The sequence below is a fragment of the Hemibagrus wyckioides genome, linkage group LG15 (assembly GCF_019097595.1).
Source record: "Hemibagrus wyckioides isolate EC202008001 linkage group LG15, SWU_Hwy_1.0, whole genome shotgun sequence".
NCBI lineage: Eukaryota > Metazoa > Chordata > Actinopteri > Siluriformes > Bagridae > Hemibagrus > Hemibagrus wyckioides.
The window spans coordinates 8,385,148-8,401,933 of record NC_080724.1 but is presented as its reverse complement, the minus strand read 5'-3'; the positions used below and the strand labels follow the sequence as shown (position 1 = coordinate 8,401,933).

At 36.5% G+C, this 16,786-nt stretch overlaps 2 protein-coding genes across 5 annotated transcripts in view; one reads left to right on the top strand and one right to left on the bottom strand.

The window, feature by feature from the left end:
* The window catches only part of LOC131366250 (sushi, von Willebrand factor type A, EGF and pentraxin domain-containing protein 1-like), a 61,216-nt gene extending 53,304 nt beyond the window's left edge, over window positions 1-7,912 (top strand). For 3 of the 4 annotated variants that reach the window (XM_058410541.1, XM_058410538.1, XM_058410539.1), the window contains 9 exons: window positions 64-163; window positions 281-354; window positions 442-618; window positions 892-1,068; window positions 1,755-1,832; window positions 2,144-2,203; window positions 3,709-3,733; window positions 4,817-4,875; window positions 5,568-7,912. In XM_058410541.1, coding sequence (XP_058266524.1) covers window positions 64-163; window positions 281-354; window positions 442-618; window positions 892-1,068; window positions 1,755-1,832; window positions 2,144-2,203; window positions 3,709-3,733; window positions 4,817-4,862 — 737 coding nt within the window. In that variant the 3' untranslated portion in view covers window positions 4,863-4,875; window positions 5,568-7,912. The remainder of the gene's footprint in view (window positions 1-63; window positions 164-280; window positions 355-441; window positions 619-891; window positions 1,069-1,754; window positions 1,833-2,143; window positions 2,204-3,708; window positions 3,734-4,816; window positions 4,876-5,567) is intronic. The other variant, XM_058410540.1, reaches the window with a different exon arrangement.
* A 765-nt stretch (window positions 7,913-8,677) lies between these two features.
* Window positions 8,678-16,413, bottom strand: atp6ap1b (ATPase H+ transporting accessory protein 1b). Its single transcript, XM_058410584.1, has 10 exons — window positions 16,257-16,413; window positions 14,529-14,655; window positions 13,974-14,048; window positions 13,456-13,646; window positions 12,906-12,937; window positions 12,746-12,831; window positions 11,733-11,974; window positions 11,583-11,633; window positions 11,231-11,468; window positions 8,678-10,509 (listed from the first exon to the last, which is right to left on the bottom strand). Exons 1-10 carry the CDS (start codon window positions 16,379-16,381, stop codon window positions 10,303-10,305), a joined length of 1,374 nt encoding a protein of 457 aa, XP_058266567.1. The 5' UTR covers window positions 16,382-16,413; the 3' UTR covers window positions 8,678-10,302.
* Window positions 16,414-16,786: the final 373 nt, after the last annotated feature.

Here is a 16,786-nt window from a genome sequence, read left to right as displayed (position 1 = left end):
ATTTTTGAACTGTTAATGGTGCAAGGGATGAACATTAAGACATGAATATATATATATGTTTAGTAAAGTCCTGTGGAAGTCTGGGTGAGTTGGCCAATGGAAAGTATTTAACTCCAGATGGAATTAAGTTTGGTGCAACAGCCACTGCACAATGTAACAAAGGGTTAGTAAAGCTGTGGTTTGTTTTCTCTTTTTATTTAGTCTTTGTTTAAACATATTCATTCAAATGCACAACACTCGTTTTTGTTCATCCCGTTTTACATACCGTCTCTGTTTGTAGGTATATGGTTGTTGGAGTGAAAACTAGAAATTGTCGAGATGATGGTTGGGATGGGAGAGACCCAGTGTGTGAAGGTAATGAATTTATGGTAACCTTTGTGTTCAGTTGTAGTAGTTAATTTGTTTTTTTGAAGCAACTTATGTTCTTGTTTTGCTTTTCAGCGGCGAAATGTCAAACACCTTCCGATATACAGAATGGAATGTTTGAGCCCTTGAAGGATGTTTATGATTATGGTGAGGCAGTCATATACTCTTGTAATAAAGATTACACTCTTGTTGGAGATTCAGAAATGGTCTGTCCTGACAACGGAACCTTTCCTCCTCCTCCTCGGTGTTTAAGTGAGTTATGCAGAATTACATGTAAACATAAATTAGGCCCCAAGTAATATTTAGGTTCTAATTTGGATGTTGGAAGTAATTCTTAAAAAGTACTGATATTTTGATTACTGATAAAATTGATGCTGTGTTTCGACTGTATTTGTAATTTTATATAATAATATTGGTTAACTAAATGTTTTGTTTATTGCAGATTTGATTTGTTTTTTTTTGTTTTTTTAAAGTATTTATTTGAGCCCTTTTGTCATTAATACTTCTGTCTGAACTCTATTACAGAGATCAGCTGTGATGGATTTATGGTTGAAAATGCACAGAGAATTGAAGGCAGAGCACCACCCTACAAATACTTAGAGTTTGTCCGGTATAAGTGTAATGAAGGCTTCAGGATGGAAGGGTCAGCCTTCCTGAAATGTGAAGTAAACGGATGGAGTTCACCTCCTCCAAAGTGCATTGGTATTAAATCACATTTCTCTTTTTGACACACCCACTGATTTAACAGGAAGGAATTGTATAATTCTTATTTTGTTTATTATAAGCAAGCAAATTTATTAACGGCATATAGTCATTGTGAATGTCTGTTTAAAATGGACAAATTTTTACTGCAACAGTTTATACCAAATGGAGTGAAAAACTAAAAAGCAGAAGACCACATAGGGTGCCACTCCTGTAAGCCAAGAACAGGAAGCTGGGCACAGACTCTCTGAAACTGGATGGTTGAAGACTGGAACAATGACTGTATCACAAATTCCTGTTCTTGGTTGACAGATCTGAAACCTGATGTGATCTGCTATCGCACACCTCAATGTTCGATGGTTTGTGCATGCTGAGTTTTTTTTTTTTTTTTTTTTTGCTCACTCTGGTTGTAAAGAGTGATTTAGTTACTACATTCTTCTTGGCACCAACATCGATGCCATGATCATGCCCAATTGAGAAAACGCCCAAATGAATGCTGAAACTCTGATCATTATATATCATTTCAAATTAATTGATATTCTTGTTCCAATACTTTCTGTGGTGAGAGTCCGTTCGTATGTAAATGGTGCTCTCAAGTGCCACCTTATGATGTATGATTTGTTAAGATGTTTATTTTTATTTTTTTTTTATTCTATTTCTTCTTTTTTTTTTCTTTGTCTCTTAAGATACAACAGTCCCAATCCCGCCAGGTCCAATCCCTCCAGGTCCAGTCCCAACTACCAGTGCTCCCCCAGTTCCCAATGGTAAGTAGTGTTTTCAAAATGAACCAACCCTAATAATGATCCTCATTGTTCTTGTATTTGTTAAATATGAAAGTGGAAGTTTTGTCTTTCATAGTCTTTGTATATTATAGTTTTGTCTATTATAGTCTAAAAAGAAAAGCAATTATACAGTTTTGCCATGTTTAAAACATGCTTTTAAACATAATCACAGGGTGTCCATGTTTTATTAACTACACTTAGGTAGATTGCTAACATATTTTAGTTTACAAGATTGTAGATGATAATGATATTTGGTTTTTGAAGTAATACCCTATATTACATTTTATTCACAGGAAACACTACGGTGATTTGGATTGTGATTGGGGTTTTGCTTGCACTTATCCTTGTTGGGGGTAAGTGAATGTTGGCTGAACAGCGATATTTATTCCGGGGGAAAAAAAATATAATATAATAAGGAATATATTATATATATTATTATATAATAATATAAGGAATATATTATATTATATATATATATAATATAATATATTCCTTACAATAATAACCATGCGTTTTATTACTCTCTGAACTGCCTGTTTGTGTGTACTGTATGGTTACGCGCTGAGACAGACACGCATCCCCATGAGTAAATATCCAATCAGTAAGTGCTGAAGTTAGAGGCGGTAACCATGTTTGCGATGCTGGTGTCAGATTTCACAATCTAACCCTAGCGAGCGATGAAGCAGCGCCATCTTTCAAATCTGTAGTGTGGGAACATTTCGGATTTGTTGTTGATTATGATGCCGATTAAACAAAAATGCTAAACAAAAAAAGGCTGTGTTTAAGCACTGTTACACACAAGTTAGCTACTGACATAGAAATACTTCCAACATGACCACACATCTGCAGCTCCATCACCCAGAGATATCACTGTGTGGAAGCAGGATGGCAGAGCAGGTAACACAGGCATCCAAAAAGTAACAGTCTCCAGCTGAATCCTTCCAGCATTCATACCCAACTGGTTCTGAGAGACACAAAAAATAATTATAATATAATAATTGCTAAAGATTTGCAGCCGTTTTCTGTGATCGGTGATGCAGGCTTTCGGCAACTTATAAAAGTGCTCGAACCGCGTTACACACGCACATACCACCATGTCCTTTTTCCCCAACGTCTACGAAAAAAACGCGCAAAAAATTGAAAACTAATTGGCTAAGTGTTGCTGTAATAACAGATAGTTGTGACCTCGTGGGCAACTCTCACCGTGACTGGTCATTACATAGTGGATTGGGAAAAAAGAGCGCTGTACTCCAAACCCATCTCCTGTCATAAAGTCATACAAGCGCTAATTACATGCTTACTGTTCCCATCACCTAAGCAAAGAATAACTGAAAAAAAAAAATCCCTTTAATTTGCCAAGCCATCCGAACCGAAAACCGCGGTACGTATTGAACCGTGGGTTACCTGTATTATTGCATCCCTTTTATTTATATATATATATATATATTAGACATACAGACATTATGTGGGGAAATAAAATGCATACATTATTAATACATTTAAGTTTAAAGTACGAATTAGGGTTAGGACTTTACCCATGTTAAAACGTGCTGAAAATGGAGACTCCTCCCATTCATTTAAAATAAACGTACGGAGAGTCACAATATCAAGTAGTGTTTTTCTTTGTTTGAAAAGACATTTTTACTTTCTTCAATAAAAGAATTAGTTGTTTCTAACTAATTCTATGAATTAGTTGTTTCTATAGCAACGATATATCTTAGAAAAAGCGCGTCAGTATGAACCTGTGATTTACCTTACATACTCTCCGATCTGCTGTCCTGTTTTAATTTCAAAACAATAAAATGCTTGATTTGTACTGTTTTCTGTTTTAAATTTATGTCCTGTTTTTACCTTTCAGGATTAGTGTTTTACTTAACGAAAAGGTAAGTGCAGCACCTATTTCATTAAAGTGTATGAACAAATTATTGACAAAAAAAAGTTTGAGCTTGTTGTTTTTAAAAAAACTAATGCAATTTGTCCCACCTTCACGGCATGCTTACTGCTTGCAGCTTATGTTAACAAGAATGTCTTTCATGTTTATTTGCATGTCATTTTTCCCCCCCATGCTATAGAAAGATTTAGTAACAGCAACCGGTCCTGTCATTCTCACCAGAAATATTAACATACTGATTCATTTTACTTGTACACACATTGTGGTTCATAAACATGCACAAAGACATAAGAGCGGTTTGTTTGGAAGGGTTTGCAGTCAGTTGTTTTGGTCACTGTATACATTATTTATGCAGTTGTCCAGTCAGCCAATCAGGTGGCAGCAGCACAGTGCATAAAACTGTGTAGATACAGGACAGCAGCTTCAGATAACATTCACATCAAACATCACAATCGGGGAAAATAGATTTTTTGATCGTAGTGTGGTTGTTGGTGCTATCTTTATTTTTTTAGTTACGGTTGTACCCTTCCTTTCAGGATTCGCAGATACTGTAATTAGAGGTTTTCAGCAGTAGGATTAATTTTTAATAATTGTTTTTCTTAATTTTTTTTTAAAATGGGTAGTAACAAAGAACTTTGTACCACAAGTGCCGTCAGATTGGGTCGAGGAATTATGTGCGCAAGTCTTTTAGATTTGTTGCTTATTTTCAAGTTCATACCGAATTTGAAAATCTCCATGTAAATGTCACAATGACATCCTCAGAAAATAAATGTAGTCGTCTGCACACATTTGACTGGAAAAATACCAGGTGAACAACTACTTCTTCTTCTTCTCCTTTATCTGGTACCATCAACCATGCCACAATTAAAGTCACAGAGATCAAACTTTTCCTTAATTCAGGTGTTTGATGAACTTTTAATTGTAGCTCTAGGGTTAGTGTTCCCGTTAAAGTGGTGGTTAGTGTGATTGTTAGATTTTGTTACATTTTTTTTTTTTCCACACAATTCACTGGAGGTTTAAATACCAGAGAATTAGGATAAGGTTTAAGAGACAAATGCTGAACTTTGGTTTCCAGAACTCATTGGGGAAAGGTGCCCACTAGAAATGAAGGGAGCACTTAACATCAATGTCCTGGTAAGAAAATCAGATTATCTCATATTTTTTTAAATGAAATTGCTTAAATCATTAGAGCAGTGGTCTGAGAGGAACTTTATTTATAAAGTTATTTATTTATAATTATTTATTATTATTATTATTATTATTATTATTATTATTATTTATAATTATAAATCATGTATATATGATAATATATTACGGCATGACCTTACACTCACACTAGCAAGTGACAACTCGCTTGTTTCTCTTTTTTAATTTCACCACATAATATCTCCATATACAGTTTAAAAAGAAACCATAGCAAGTTTTTCTTAAGTTTTTTGAACGTGGGAACTACTTATAAGTAGAAGTTCATGAGTAATTGGGGAAACCGAAGAGCCTCGGACAACACGCTCTCCACCGGATTGGGTCGAGGAAGTCTTTTGGTCACTTTACTTTACAGTCATACCCAATTTGCACAGAACTGCAAAACTCTCCATTTACACGGTAGATGAACGATCATGCTAGTGTGAATGTGGCATGACTAACCTGATTTTGCTAAGCTTGCTGTAAGAAATTTGACTTTTCTAATTCTTGTAAACAAACCTATCATGACTTCTGCTTTATGCACCTGATCCTATCATTGCCAAGAAATATACTGTATTTGTTTTCTTGCTTGTTAATTTTTTTTTATTTTTTAAAAAGCATATTTCCACTATGTCCTTTTTTAGAGCTTAGTCCAGGTGAAAACTGTCTGGTGTTCCCCTGCTTCCTGCTGGTCTTTGTTTTCCATCGGAACTGATCTAGGAGTGATCAGAGCTCTTGTTTCATTTTTTTTCTCTTGAATTTGTGCCCACCAGATTATGTGTGATCATGTACTTTGTTTTAGATTAAGACTTTCTCCTTTAGGACAGGGGCTCCCAATCATTTTAACAACATAGACCAGATTATAGCTGAAAGAGGGTTAGAAGTAGGTATAAAGATATAGCAGTGCATCTGTATACTTGTTTGTGTATGGATCACCACTGAGGATTTGTTGTCTGTAACAATATGATTTATTCTGACCTTTGGTGGAGATGATTATTTATAAGTACCAATTTATATCATTTGCACTAATGTATAAGGGTGACAAACATGAATGTTAAAAGCGAAACCAGAGACACGTCAATTGTTCTGAAAGCTTACAGTTTTTGCCTCATTTGACACGTTTCCTCCACAATGGAAAGTATAATGCCTTCACAGCCAAACTGTTGTGTGTTGTGGCCAGTGGTTGGGGACCTCTGCTTTGACTACTGATTTGAGCTAGAACTATTAATTAATTTCATTTGAATTATTATCTTGTTCTCTTAAAATATTTCAGCATAGATCAAACGAACAAAAGTATACAAATTCAATCCATTCAGTGCACTTTTTAAGTTCTGGCTTTTAGCACTGCCTTGTGTATAATATTCACTTATAAGAGTCAACAGCTAATCATGTGAACAGAACAATTTAGGCTCTGTTCCTGTTTAGCATCAGACAAGATCTTTACCTTTTGACTCATGTTGCATGTGATGAAACAAACAAGGAAACGATATTAGACAAATACCCTAACTGGAACATCCTGATATCTCTCATTTCTCATATAATGTTTTCATTTTTCTTCACATATTCTCTAAACCCACATAACTCAAAAATATATACACCACTGTGCTGGCTTGCTTGTGCTTGTTGCATCTAAATCACTGAGAGTGGTTATGCCACTTGGGTCCAAGCAGCAGTTGTCGATAAATATGACTTGTAGCTTTAACGTACATTCTATAAACTCTTCTTATCAGCAGTCGAGATCTGCTAAGTAAAATTTCAGACAAAACCCAACTTGCTGTTAGCAAGTGATCTCCCTGACTATAATTTAATAGTCTTTAAAAATCTTTTATAATATTTATAAGATTAAAGAATGTGTTTGAGAATTGACTGTTACTAGAAAATACATGTAGAGAAAGGTAAACCATTTGTGTTCTGTGTTTGACTTGTTAATAGAACAGGAACATTTCTAAATCTTCTTAAAATATCCAAAGCCTTAATTTTACCCAAATGGAACTCAAAATCATCTTTTGTTTTATTTTTAGCTGGAACTGTGTCAATTATAATCTGATTTTCTTTCTTTTTTTTATTTTTTATTTTGATGTGTTCATGTAGTATCGATGAGCATACCTTTGAAACTAGCAGAATGATTCTAGATTGATTGTTTAGATTGATATAAATATTTTGTGCTAGTCAAAATATCTTGCCATTATAATGTTTTTGGTTAATGTTTTTAAGTCTGCCTTGTAATTTATTTGTAAACTGTATTCTTATGTAGTTACAGAGTGTCTTGTCTTTTAGAGTTTTTAGATATTCTGGTTTGGAGTGAAATGCCCAAAAAACAAAAAGAAGGCCATGAACTACAATAGATATGCGATGTTGCTTTTCCTTAGTATCTGGTAAAGCGTTCCACACTAAAAAGCAAAAAGACTGTACTCCAGCATCGTTCTAACGTTGCTTGATTGGCCCCTTCATTGAAAAACAACAGAATTGAACAACAGGAACTAAAGCAATCTATGCCACTTCCTTTGCAGTTAAGAAAGCCTGAAGGTTTTCATCGAATTCATGTTGGAAGTGAATGTAGTTCCACTGACTTGCAGACACTGTCTAATCACACAAGTTGTGTTTATGATCAGAAAGTGTTGATCAGTGGTGTTTATGATATTTCTTACTGGTTTTAAGTGAAAGAAAACCCGTTTTTTCACCACTGAAATTGGATTTCGCATCCAGCCTCCAGAGTCTCTGAAGAAGCTACAGAATTATTAGTAGTGTATTTTCATCAAATCCTAGACAAAAACTTTATCTTCATTCGTGTGGAGATGATATGATCGACTAAATTTAATAAATAGGCATTGTAAATCCTACTAAAATCAGAAAAGTGATCATTATGTATTCTGGGCTAATAAGGCTTTTAAAATATGCAACACTGAATTGGTTCTATTCCACTGTACACAGAGCGAGCTAAATTTGCATTCAAATATATCGTTGCAGGCGTGCAATCTTCACCCAATAAGTTGTACTTGTCTTTTTTTATTATTACTATGTTTATGTTCAATTCCTATGAATGAGGATGTGGTTTGCTAAACGAATGTTGAAATGTTTATTCAGATACATTTCCCTGGTACTACATCCTTGACTTGGTTCAGGTTTTTCCACAGATGACCTTCTATCTGTCAAACTTCCCATGATATATAAAGCAACTCCAAACCCATGATACTGCCAAACCCATCGGAAGTAAAGTACTAAACTTTGGGGTTCACTCATGGGTTTATTCTTGGGTACCTTTTAATAAGTATCTTTCCTTTTGCATTGTGGATATTTTGCATTGCTAAACATGATTAAGGTACAGAAATAGACCGTAATTCATTTTTAAAGTCATGATATGATATATGGATTGTCACTTTAATTGATAGTTAAATTGTAAATAATCTCAAAGCCAATACGATTAGTAGAAGCGTGCATTTAAAATCCCAGGACTTTGAGGGAACTTGCTAGAATTGCATCTCAGTCATAATCCACTCATCAGCTAACTTAATAGGTGTAAATGAAAAACATTAAAAATGACCTCTTAACATAGGGGCAGGTGTTTCCAGTCATTTTAGATGTGTTGTTGGTTAAAATATACAGATGAGCATGTTTTGTTTAGTATTTTGAATTAGATGGTCAGATAATATCTGAAGTACAGAACAGAAATCCATATAATTCACATGGTTCACAAACTGTGGGGTTTTGCGTTTTCCCCATAACACCCCCCACATTGTCAATCCAAACAAAATAATTCATTTATAAATAGATTTATTTCATCAGCATACTTCTTTTGACCATGTAGCACTTCAAATGGCACAAATATACATACAAGCTTTAAATTATTGCCAAGTGTTCATTAAATTATACATCCCACAGTTATTAAACAGAGATGAGGTAACAAGGGTTACCAAGAGAATATTCTTAAGCAAGAACTCTTTATACAATGAAAACAAAAGAAAATGTAATCGTTTTATATGGTATTGTAATGAAATCAATTCATGATTTATACAACTTCAACTTAGTCATTTTCTTACACTTAAATGTGATTAAGATTTTAATTTTAAGAAAATGAAATCCAGAAGCTATAGCGTTTTACAAATTGAATTCATTACTATAATGTATAAACTGTATAGACTTTTTTTTTTAAATGACAGTAATGTTTGCTAGTAACCTTAGCACTGGACAGCTTTTTAACAGTAAAGAACAAATCTGTAAACATTTGGGGCAACAGTTCTTTCCTCTTGGCATTTAAACCTCTATTAACCACAAGTGAGTGGCAAAAGACATGTGGTGGTCAGATTTGCTTAAAATCAGGAATGTGGGGGGAGTTTTGAGGGCCTGAAATACTTTTAATATAGAGACTATAAATTTATCTCTCCACTTTAAAGTATTATTGAACATTGCGGTGTAGTCCACAGCATTGTTGATTTCTCTAATCTGAGTGGTCAGTAGTATGGCTGCAAGGCAAATCACAGGCTTACGTTAATGAACAAATTATTGTTTCTATAGAGGACAAGGAGATATTTATTTAGCTGCTCTGGAAGGAGTCTCCAGTGTCAGTGCTCTGTAGAAAGTGTTCAGGATGGAGCGCTTGAGGTGAACCATATGCCTTAGTAACATTGGGGGGGGGGGGGGGGGGTGCTGTATTTTAATAAAAATGATTTGCATTAACAAACCGCTGTGGAACAAGAGGAATAAAATATTTTGTGACATGCCATTAAATAAGTAACCAAACCATTATATGTGTAACGCATCCCACATTTGTTTATCTTCCTATAAATGCACACTCCTGCTATAACTATAGGGATGTGTGAGAAGGTGAGAGATTTAGGGAAGCTTTAGCATTACAGAACAGCTGTTAATAGTCTGTTAGCTGTCATAGATATTAATGACTAAACGCCAGGCTTTGGTATTAAAAGGACACTTTTGTGTAAAGAAAAAATTAAATTAAAAAATACATAACTGTTCAAAGGCTCTTCAGTTGTACGTTTGGCATATGGCATTTTGGCAAGTACTACATCTCCATCAAATACACAACAGGTTTATCATTGTGGAACACATTCAGTGTCAAAGGCAATCGAAGATAATTGAGAAAACAGCTGATTGTGTGTGCGTGCATGTGCACTAGTTGTACAATGAATACTTAAGAAGTACTGTTGCTTCAGAATAAAAGGGAAATGACATTTTTGTGAAATAAGTGTCAGCAAAACCATAAACTGTACCTGAAACAGCACAAGGCTGTAGTGCTGATAACAGGATCAACACCTTGCACAGTGAGCGAGCGCTAAAAACGTGGAACTTCTGGAATGAAAACAGGTTTCTAATCGAGGTCAGCAAAATCAAAACGAAACCCGGAAGGCAAACTTTGGCTTCGAATTACTCGGTCTGAGGCACTGAAATGCTCGGGCCTTTAGGATCGTCGAAGCGGTCCATGGTGCTCAGCTGCATAAGCATGTGCAGGCCGTAGGTGAGGATTAAAACCATGAGCAGAGACGTGACCAGCCCCATCCAGATTGCCGGCGTGAAGAAGCTGGCACAGTCGCTGGCATACGAGAAATTTCCAGTCACGTTGAAGCCCTGTATCTGGTTTGAAAAGGACATTGATTAATTAAATGGGAGGGTTTTTTTTTTTTAAGTTGAGCAAAGGATTTATGCAGTGAAAAGCTTTTCAAATCTGCTAAATGTTTGTATGAAGGAATTCAGTCATCATTAACGTCAGCTCATTATTGGCCATTAATAACATTTATTGGCAATAACATTTATTTTATTAGCATAAAATAAATTAATTATTTTATTTTTATTTATTTTAATTATTTTATAAAATTTATTTTATTAGCAACTATTCGTATATGAAGCTCAGTATTCAAATGGTTATTTTTTGGATTCATGGTTAATGAATTGGTTATCCCCAATCGTTCCACCAACAGAACATCCATAAAGTCAGGACCGGATTAAAACTATTCAATTTAAATGAGCAATAAAACTCACCTCTAACTATAGGAATGCTAAATATAACAACTTTAACGATGGTGGATTTTTATTTATATTGTTTTAACGAAAAAATTTTAAAAAAAAAAAAAAAAAGGAAAGAAAAACGATGATAGATTCTTGGACATCCTTGGACCCTGGTTTGAGAACCAAGGGTTTACAGTATGACAGGAAGTGTAGAAAGTTAGGCAAGAGTCCTGATCATTTGATGAGCTCTACCATGCAATTTCTTTAATCTGTGTGCATCTTGATTACAGTATGAAGTTCTGTCTGGGACATCTGAGGGTTAGTAAGACATTTTGAACAGCGCTGATACCTGGAAGTCAGTGAAGAGGACTCTCCAGCGGGTGGCGTTGTCGGTCACAACGCGTGGCACCAGTAGTGGGCTCTGAGCATTGCTCACTTTCTGACAGTGGAAGGAATACTCAGCAGGAGAATAGATTCCACGGCTAGCGTTGAAGATGGCCGTCTGACCGTCATAGTTCAGTTGCACCTGCTCCATGACCGACCAGTCACGAGCCGACACGGGGAAGAAGATCTTGTGCATGAAGAAGCTGGAGGTTGAACCAGAGATGTTTTGCTGCTATGCATGTTTTAATTTGCCTCACAAACAAATATTTAAATCAATAACATATCATAGTATACCAGCAAACAATCTAGATACTCACATAACCTGGAAGGATTTAAAATTCAGGACATTTTGGTAATTCAGGACAAGTCTGGAACACAAAATCACAGATCACCATTTACATGTTTAAACAAACGAACGATGATACAATATTCATTTAATATTCATAGCTTCTAGATAAAATGCTCACTTGGATAAGGTTCCATTACAGAAAGAACCATTCAGAGAGACTGAGCCATTGAAAGTAAGAGAGCCCAAATCAAAAAATTGTCCCCTGTCGTAGCCAACGTTTAGTTGATTGGCCCAGAGTAGGATACAAGGCTTTCCTTTAGTATCGTTGAAAGTCAGTGGAGGTTTCACAGCCTGTTCTGGTGGCGCCTGCAGCAGCGAGCGTCCTGCTAATTCCCAAGACATGGATGTGTCCTGAATCACCTACGGATGAGGAAAGATAGTGTGAATCTAAAACAGGAAGGTAACTCCTGTACGGTTTTTACTCTATAGGGATTTATGTCGTTACTCAGACTGGTAAAAACAATGTTATATGGCACAGTGAAGATTTCATTATCATTTATTTTTATTTATTATACTGTAGATTTATACTTTCTAAGAGCTGCTGCTCTCATCATAAAGGTTGCCCTGGGTTCATCCCAGGACTCTTAGTCACAACATCCTTTCAACACACACGACTGCTTGACTTTATAGTGCACTCCTTAGAGGGGTTTGAGTAATGATTGATTCATCTGGAGTCACTCAGGAGACGACGTGTTCCTTTTTGAGGTTCCTCTGCCTTGCTTATAACTGAACTAACTATAGATCTACATCTGGATTTCTGCAATGCTGCTTTGTGACACCAGGCCTTATTTATCAAGCTGGAAACGAGCAAATATATGCGCAAATCATTAGTATGAGTGTTGACGCAAGAAATCCGGTAAACCAACTTGAATAGACTTGCTTCAGCGCATATAATTAGAATGAATTGCTGCACTTTTAGATCTGACAGACAGGGGCCAAGAATATTAAACGCAATTTGGTGAAAACCAGTCGATTTATATTAATGTCATTATGCAGAACACAAAAAAGTGAGTCGACACCAACCCATAAAATAAAATAATTGTGATAATTTTAACAAAAAAGAAATTGCAATGAGTTTGAATTATGGCTTTGTCAAGCATGTGATCTGTCTCGCAGCTGTGTCTGTCTTACATGAGAAGGTCTCAGGCCGGTGTAAACAGCGGTGTAAGGCGCACTCTGATCTCGCAGTGTATTCAGGACATAGCCAATGGTCTCATCTACCAATAGAAGGCAATTAGTAACTACACACAAATTACACGTTTATTAAAAAATAAATAAATAAATAACTTACCATTTTTCCTAAGAAGCTCTTTTGAGTGGGCCCTGTCAAACAGAGCAAAACAGAATAAATCATCTATATAGAAGCTGCACTTCTACATATTTTTCTTGGATGAATGGACAGACGTTTTTGTTCCTCAATAGTTTAAGGCTTGGGGAGGTTGTATATCTTCATAGGGTACAGAACAACTCTTCACATAAAATGCATAAAACATAATATCCCAGATAACTAACTGAAGCTATGTCCACACATACAGTGATTTTAATTTTCAAGTCGTCAGTCGTACTGTACTATGATGTTGCCAGGAGGCGTTCCTACTACTTGTTGCCATAGTAATAACGTTTATCGGTTCCACTTCACAACAAATCTGTTTTCTTGACGCTAAAATAAAACATCTTGTAGAGAGATTTGGTGCTTGCTTGTGTAATAATTGAGCAGAGTCCATCTGCATCAGGTCATATGAGATGAAGGAGAAGCAGTGTGTTGCCACGGATCATGTGCACTCTACGGTCCTCTGCATTAGAGCTAATAGATAAATCCCTTGTGAAATGCTAGGCTTTACCCAGCGGTGTATGGGAGCCTGATGACCAGTAGCGAAGGCTGGTCTGTGTTCAGCTGAAGCTGGCTGAGTTCAGACGGAGCAATGTTGAGTGCTGGAACGGCAAGCTCTTGCTGGAAGATTTTCTCCACCGAGTCGGCTGCAGTCCAGGCCAGAGCTGGCAACACCATGGGAGTGGACGCCTGCAATGCAGACTGGAATGCGAACAAAAACAAGCAAAAAATTCCACTTAGCCTCCTAAAAGTTAATGTTAATGACCAGATTTTTCATTTGCATATCTATAATATACCACCAACATTGATCCTACACTATATGACCATACTCCTAATGTATCTTAATATGATTTATGTTTCCAATAACAATGTAATTTATACATTTAGAATTGCTATTTTATTGCAATTAGAATTGCTATTTTATTGAAAATGGGAGAGCCTTTAAGAATCTTACAGGATCAATACTAAATGCAGGTTAAATGACATGTTTGTAACCACGTTTAGAGATGGAATACAGGTCATCCTCACCTCCAAGTTTACGAAGGCGCTGTCTTCCTTGTTGCCGTACACACCACCATATGCTGTGAAATCATCCATGCTTAACTACGCACAGAAGTGGAAGAAGTGTATTAAAAACATGTTAAATGGGTTAATAAAAATGGCAGGATGTGCAAGACCACTGTCTCCACTGTTCTGTACCTAAAGCTATACTATACGAACAATTACATATATTAGCTACATTTTTAATTAGCTGGTACTATGGAAAAATGCTGGCCCAAGCTCATTAATGTATAAACATGTGATTAGGCCAAGCTGCTGTTATAGAAAATGAATCAACACCTTCTGACCCATCAGATTTCAGAATTCAACACTGCTGAGGTACAAACAAAAATGGCCCTAACTTTAATTCTTCCATTGTTATGTAATGCTCTCAGTCGTTATAGTCCAGTTCCTCTAAGAAAAGAAAAGATGTGACAATTCTGGTGTGTCCTAAGGAAGCTCTAAGAGGAAGTGAGACTGTGGCTCAGCATCACACTACACTGAGAGAAGCAGGCAAAGTTGAGTCAGGATCACTCCTCTCACCTCGTCCTGTAAAAACAGCAGCACATTCCTTGGCGAAGTCGGCCAGGCTGATTTTAGATAGGACGCCAACTTCGCACCTGAGACAATCTCGCCAGCTGATGGTTCAAGCGGGGTTGGCAAAGTGTACCTGCATAAAACAGCAGAGCTTAGATGAGACCTGTGCCAATATAACTTTCATTTCATAGGTGATCAATGCTAACATTATTGCATTAAATTAGGATACAAGGAGTAGAGCTTTCTTATAGCCACCATATTTGGCTTACATACTATGATATAAGGAAAAGCCTGTTGAGAATGTGCATTTGGTAAGATTTTGGATTTCTACCATCCAAAAGCAGTTTGAAAAGACCTCGAACGTCTCCATGGGGTAGCTCATGGAAACTGGTTGTTGACCAGGTAGATTTAACAACAAATAACTTGTTTTCATTCATTCATTAGCTCTTTATCCTCCACCTCACATGATACATTTCACCCTCCCTAGTTAGTAGGATAACGCATGATTTTTCAGAGACATCTGAAGCCAGCCAACTGCATCTGTTAAAACCGCTGCATCAATGGACAAAGTAATGCCCTCTAAGGAATACAATATCCATCCACTTCCACATCCACAAGCTCACAGACTCCTGTGATTGGCTAGAGTCTCTGTGATTGACAGGGGAGAAAAAGCATGAATCCCTCCCACCCCAGAGTATAACTACTTCTGCTCCACTGACTCATAGGAAAAGAATATGACCATTTTCCAAATTGTGCACAGATCCTGAGTTTTATGCTAATATTACTTATTATTCCTTTAAGTAACCAAGGCTACTTTCCGCAATCAGAAACATTATGATCGGTACCGACAGCTTTAGGGCAGTCAATGGCTTGTCTTTTTGTGCAAGGTCTGTGATGTTTCAGTTAAAAGCACATACATTCATCATAAACTATATCAGACTGGACGGCACATGATCTAATAGCAATCCATTGTTTTGGCATTCTTTTGCTCTGGATACCTATTCTAAATATTGTATTCATTCATCTTTACATGATTATATATATGTTGTAGATAGATTTTGACATAATAACATCATGACTGTTCCTGTCAAGTGTGATGCTTTTATCAAACCTTTTATAATCCAATGCAAATAGTCAGTGATGGACAATAACAACTCCTTTTGTGCTTTTGGTCAGTTGTTTTACTGACCCCTTCTTTTTCTTCATGGAATATCTTATGAAAATATAAAATATATATTTTTTGTCCCTTTGTTGGTGGTTTGTTATTGTTTATTAAACTATAAACGTTTATCGTGATACATGTCGCGATTATATGTCTTTACACAATGTGATGATATTGGTTTGTTTGTTTGTTTGTTTTATTTAGGTCATGTGTGACTAATAATGCCAACTAATGTCAGGCTACAACAATAAAGAAAATGTTAGGTAAAATATAACAGCATACAACTAAGCTATTCATTATTACATAGCTTTGTGTAGCTCAGGCTTATCAAGCTTTAGGCCACAATCTGACTTTTCCAAGACAATACAGTAAAGTTCTCAGACAATAATGAATACACATAGAGTGAAGGCAGATATAAGCCAGTAAACCTTAACTAGTAGTTATTAGTTTAAAGTTAGTAGCTAATAAAAAAGTCATGTTTAAGCCTCTGTGGCTGCTAATGCTGGCAGATCAAATTAGTCCAGGATGTAAAACCCGTTCAAAGAAGTAAACATTCAAAATATAGAACATACCCATCACTGGTCCACATGATTAAAGGCACTTGTGCTCTGCAGGTACATAATAAAGAAAATACAAACAAAACTGAAAACTTCGCCATAGCTGAGGCACATCCAGACCGACTACTAACTTCCGCCATCCTCACATCAAGTCACGTGAAAGCTTCAATCCACACCGGGGCGTGAGCTTAAATCGCTTAGACTAACTTGTGCACTTTTTAGGGCAGATAAGTCATTGTGTCATACGCTATGTAGTGCGCCTATTAAGGGAGTAAGGTTCTCTTTGGGATTGACAACGATTGTCACATGAGCGTCTGCTGAGGCGAGTGTATGATCAACTGTGGGGCTGCAGTCAGGCTGGAAAACTTACACCGAACAGGCATAACATTATGACCACCTGCCTAATTTTGTGTTGGTCCCCCTTTTGCTGCCAAAGCAGCCCTGACCCGTCGAGGCATGGACTCCACTAGATCCTTGAAGGTGTGCCGTGGGATCTGGAACCAAGATGTTAGCAGCAGATCCTTTAAGTCCTGTAAGTTGCGAGG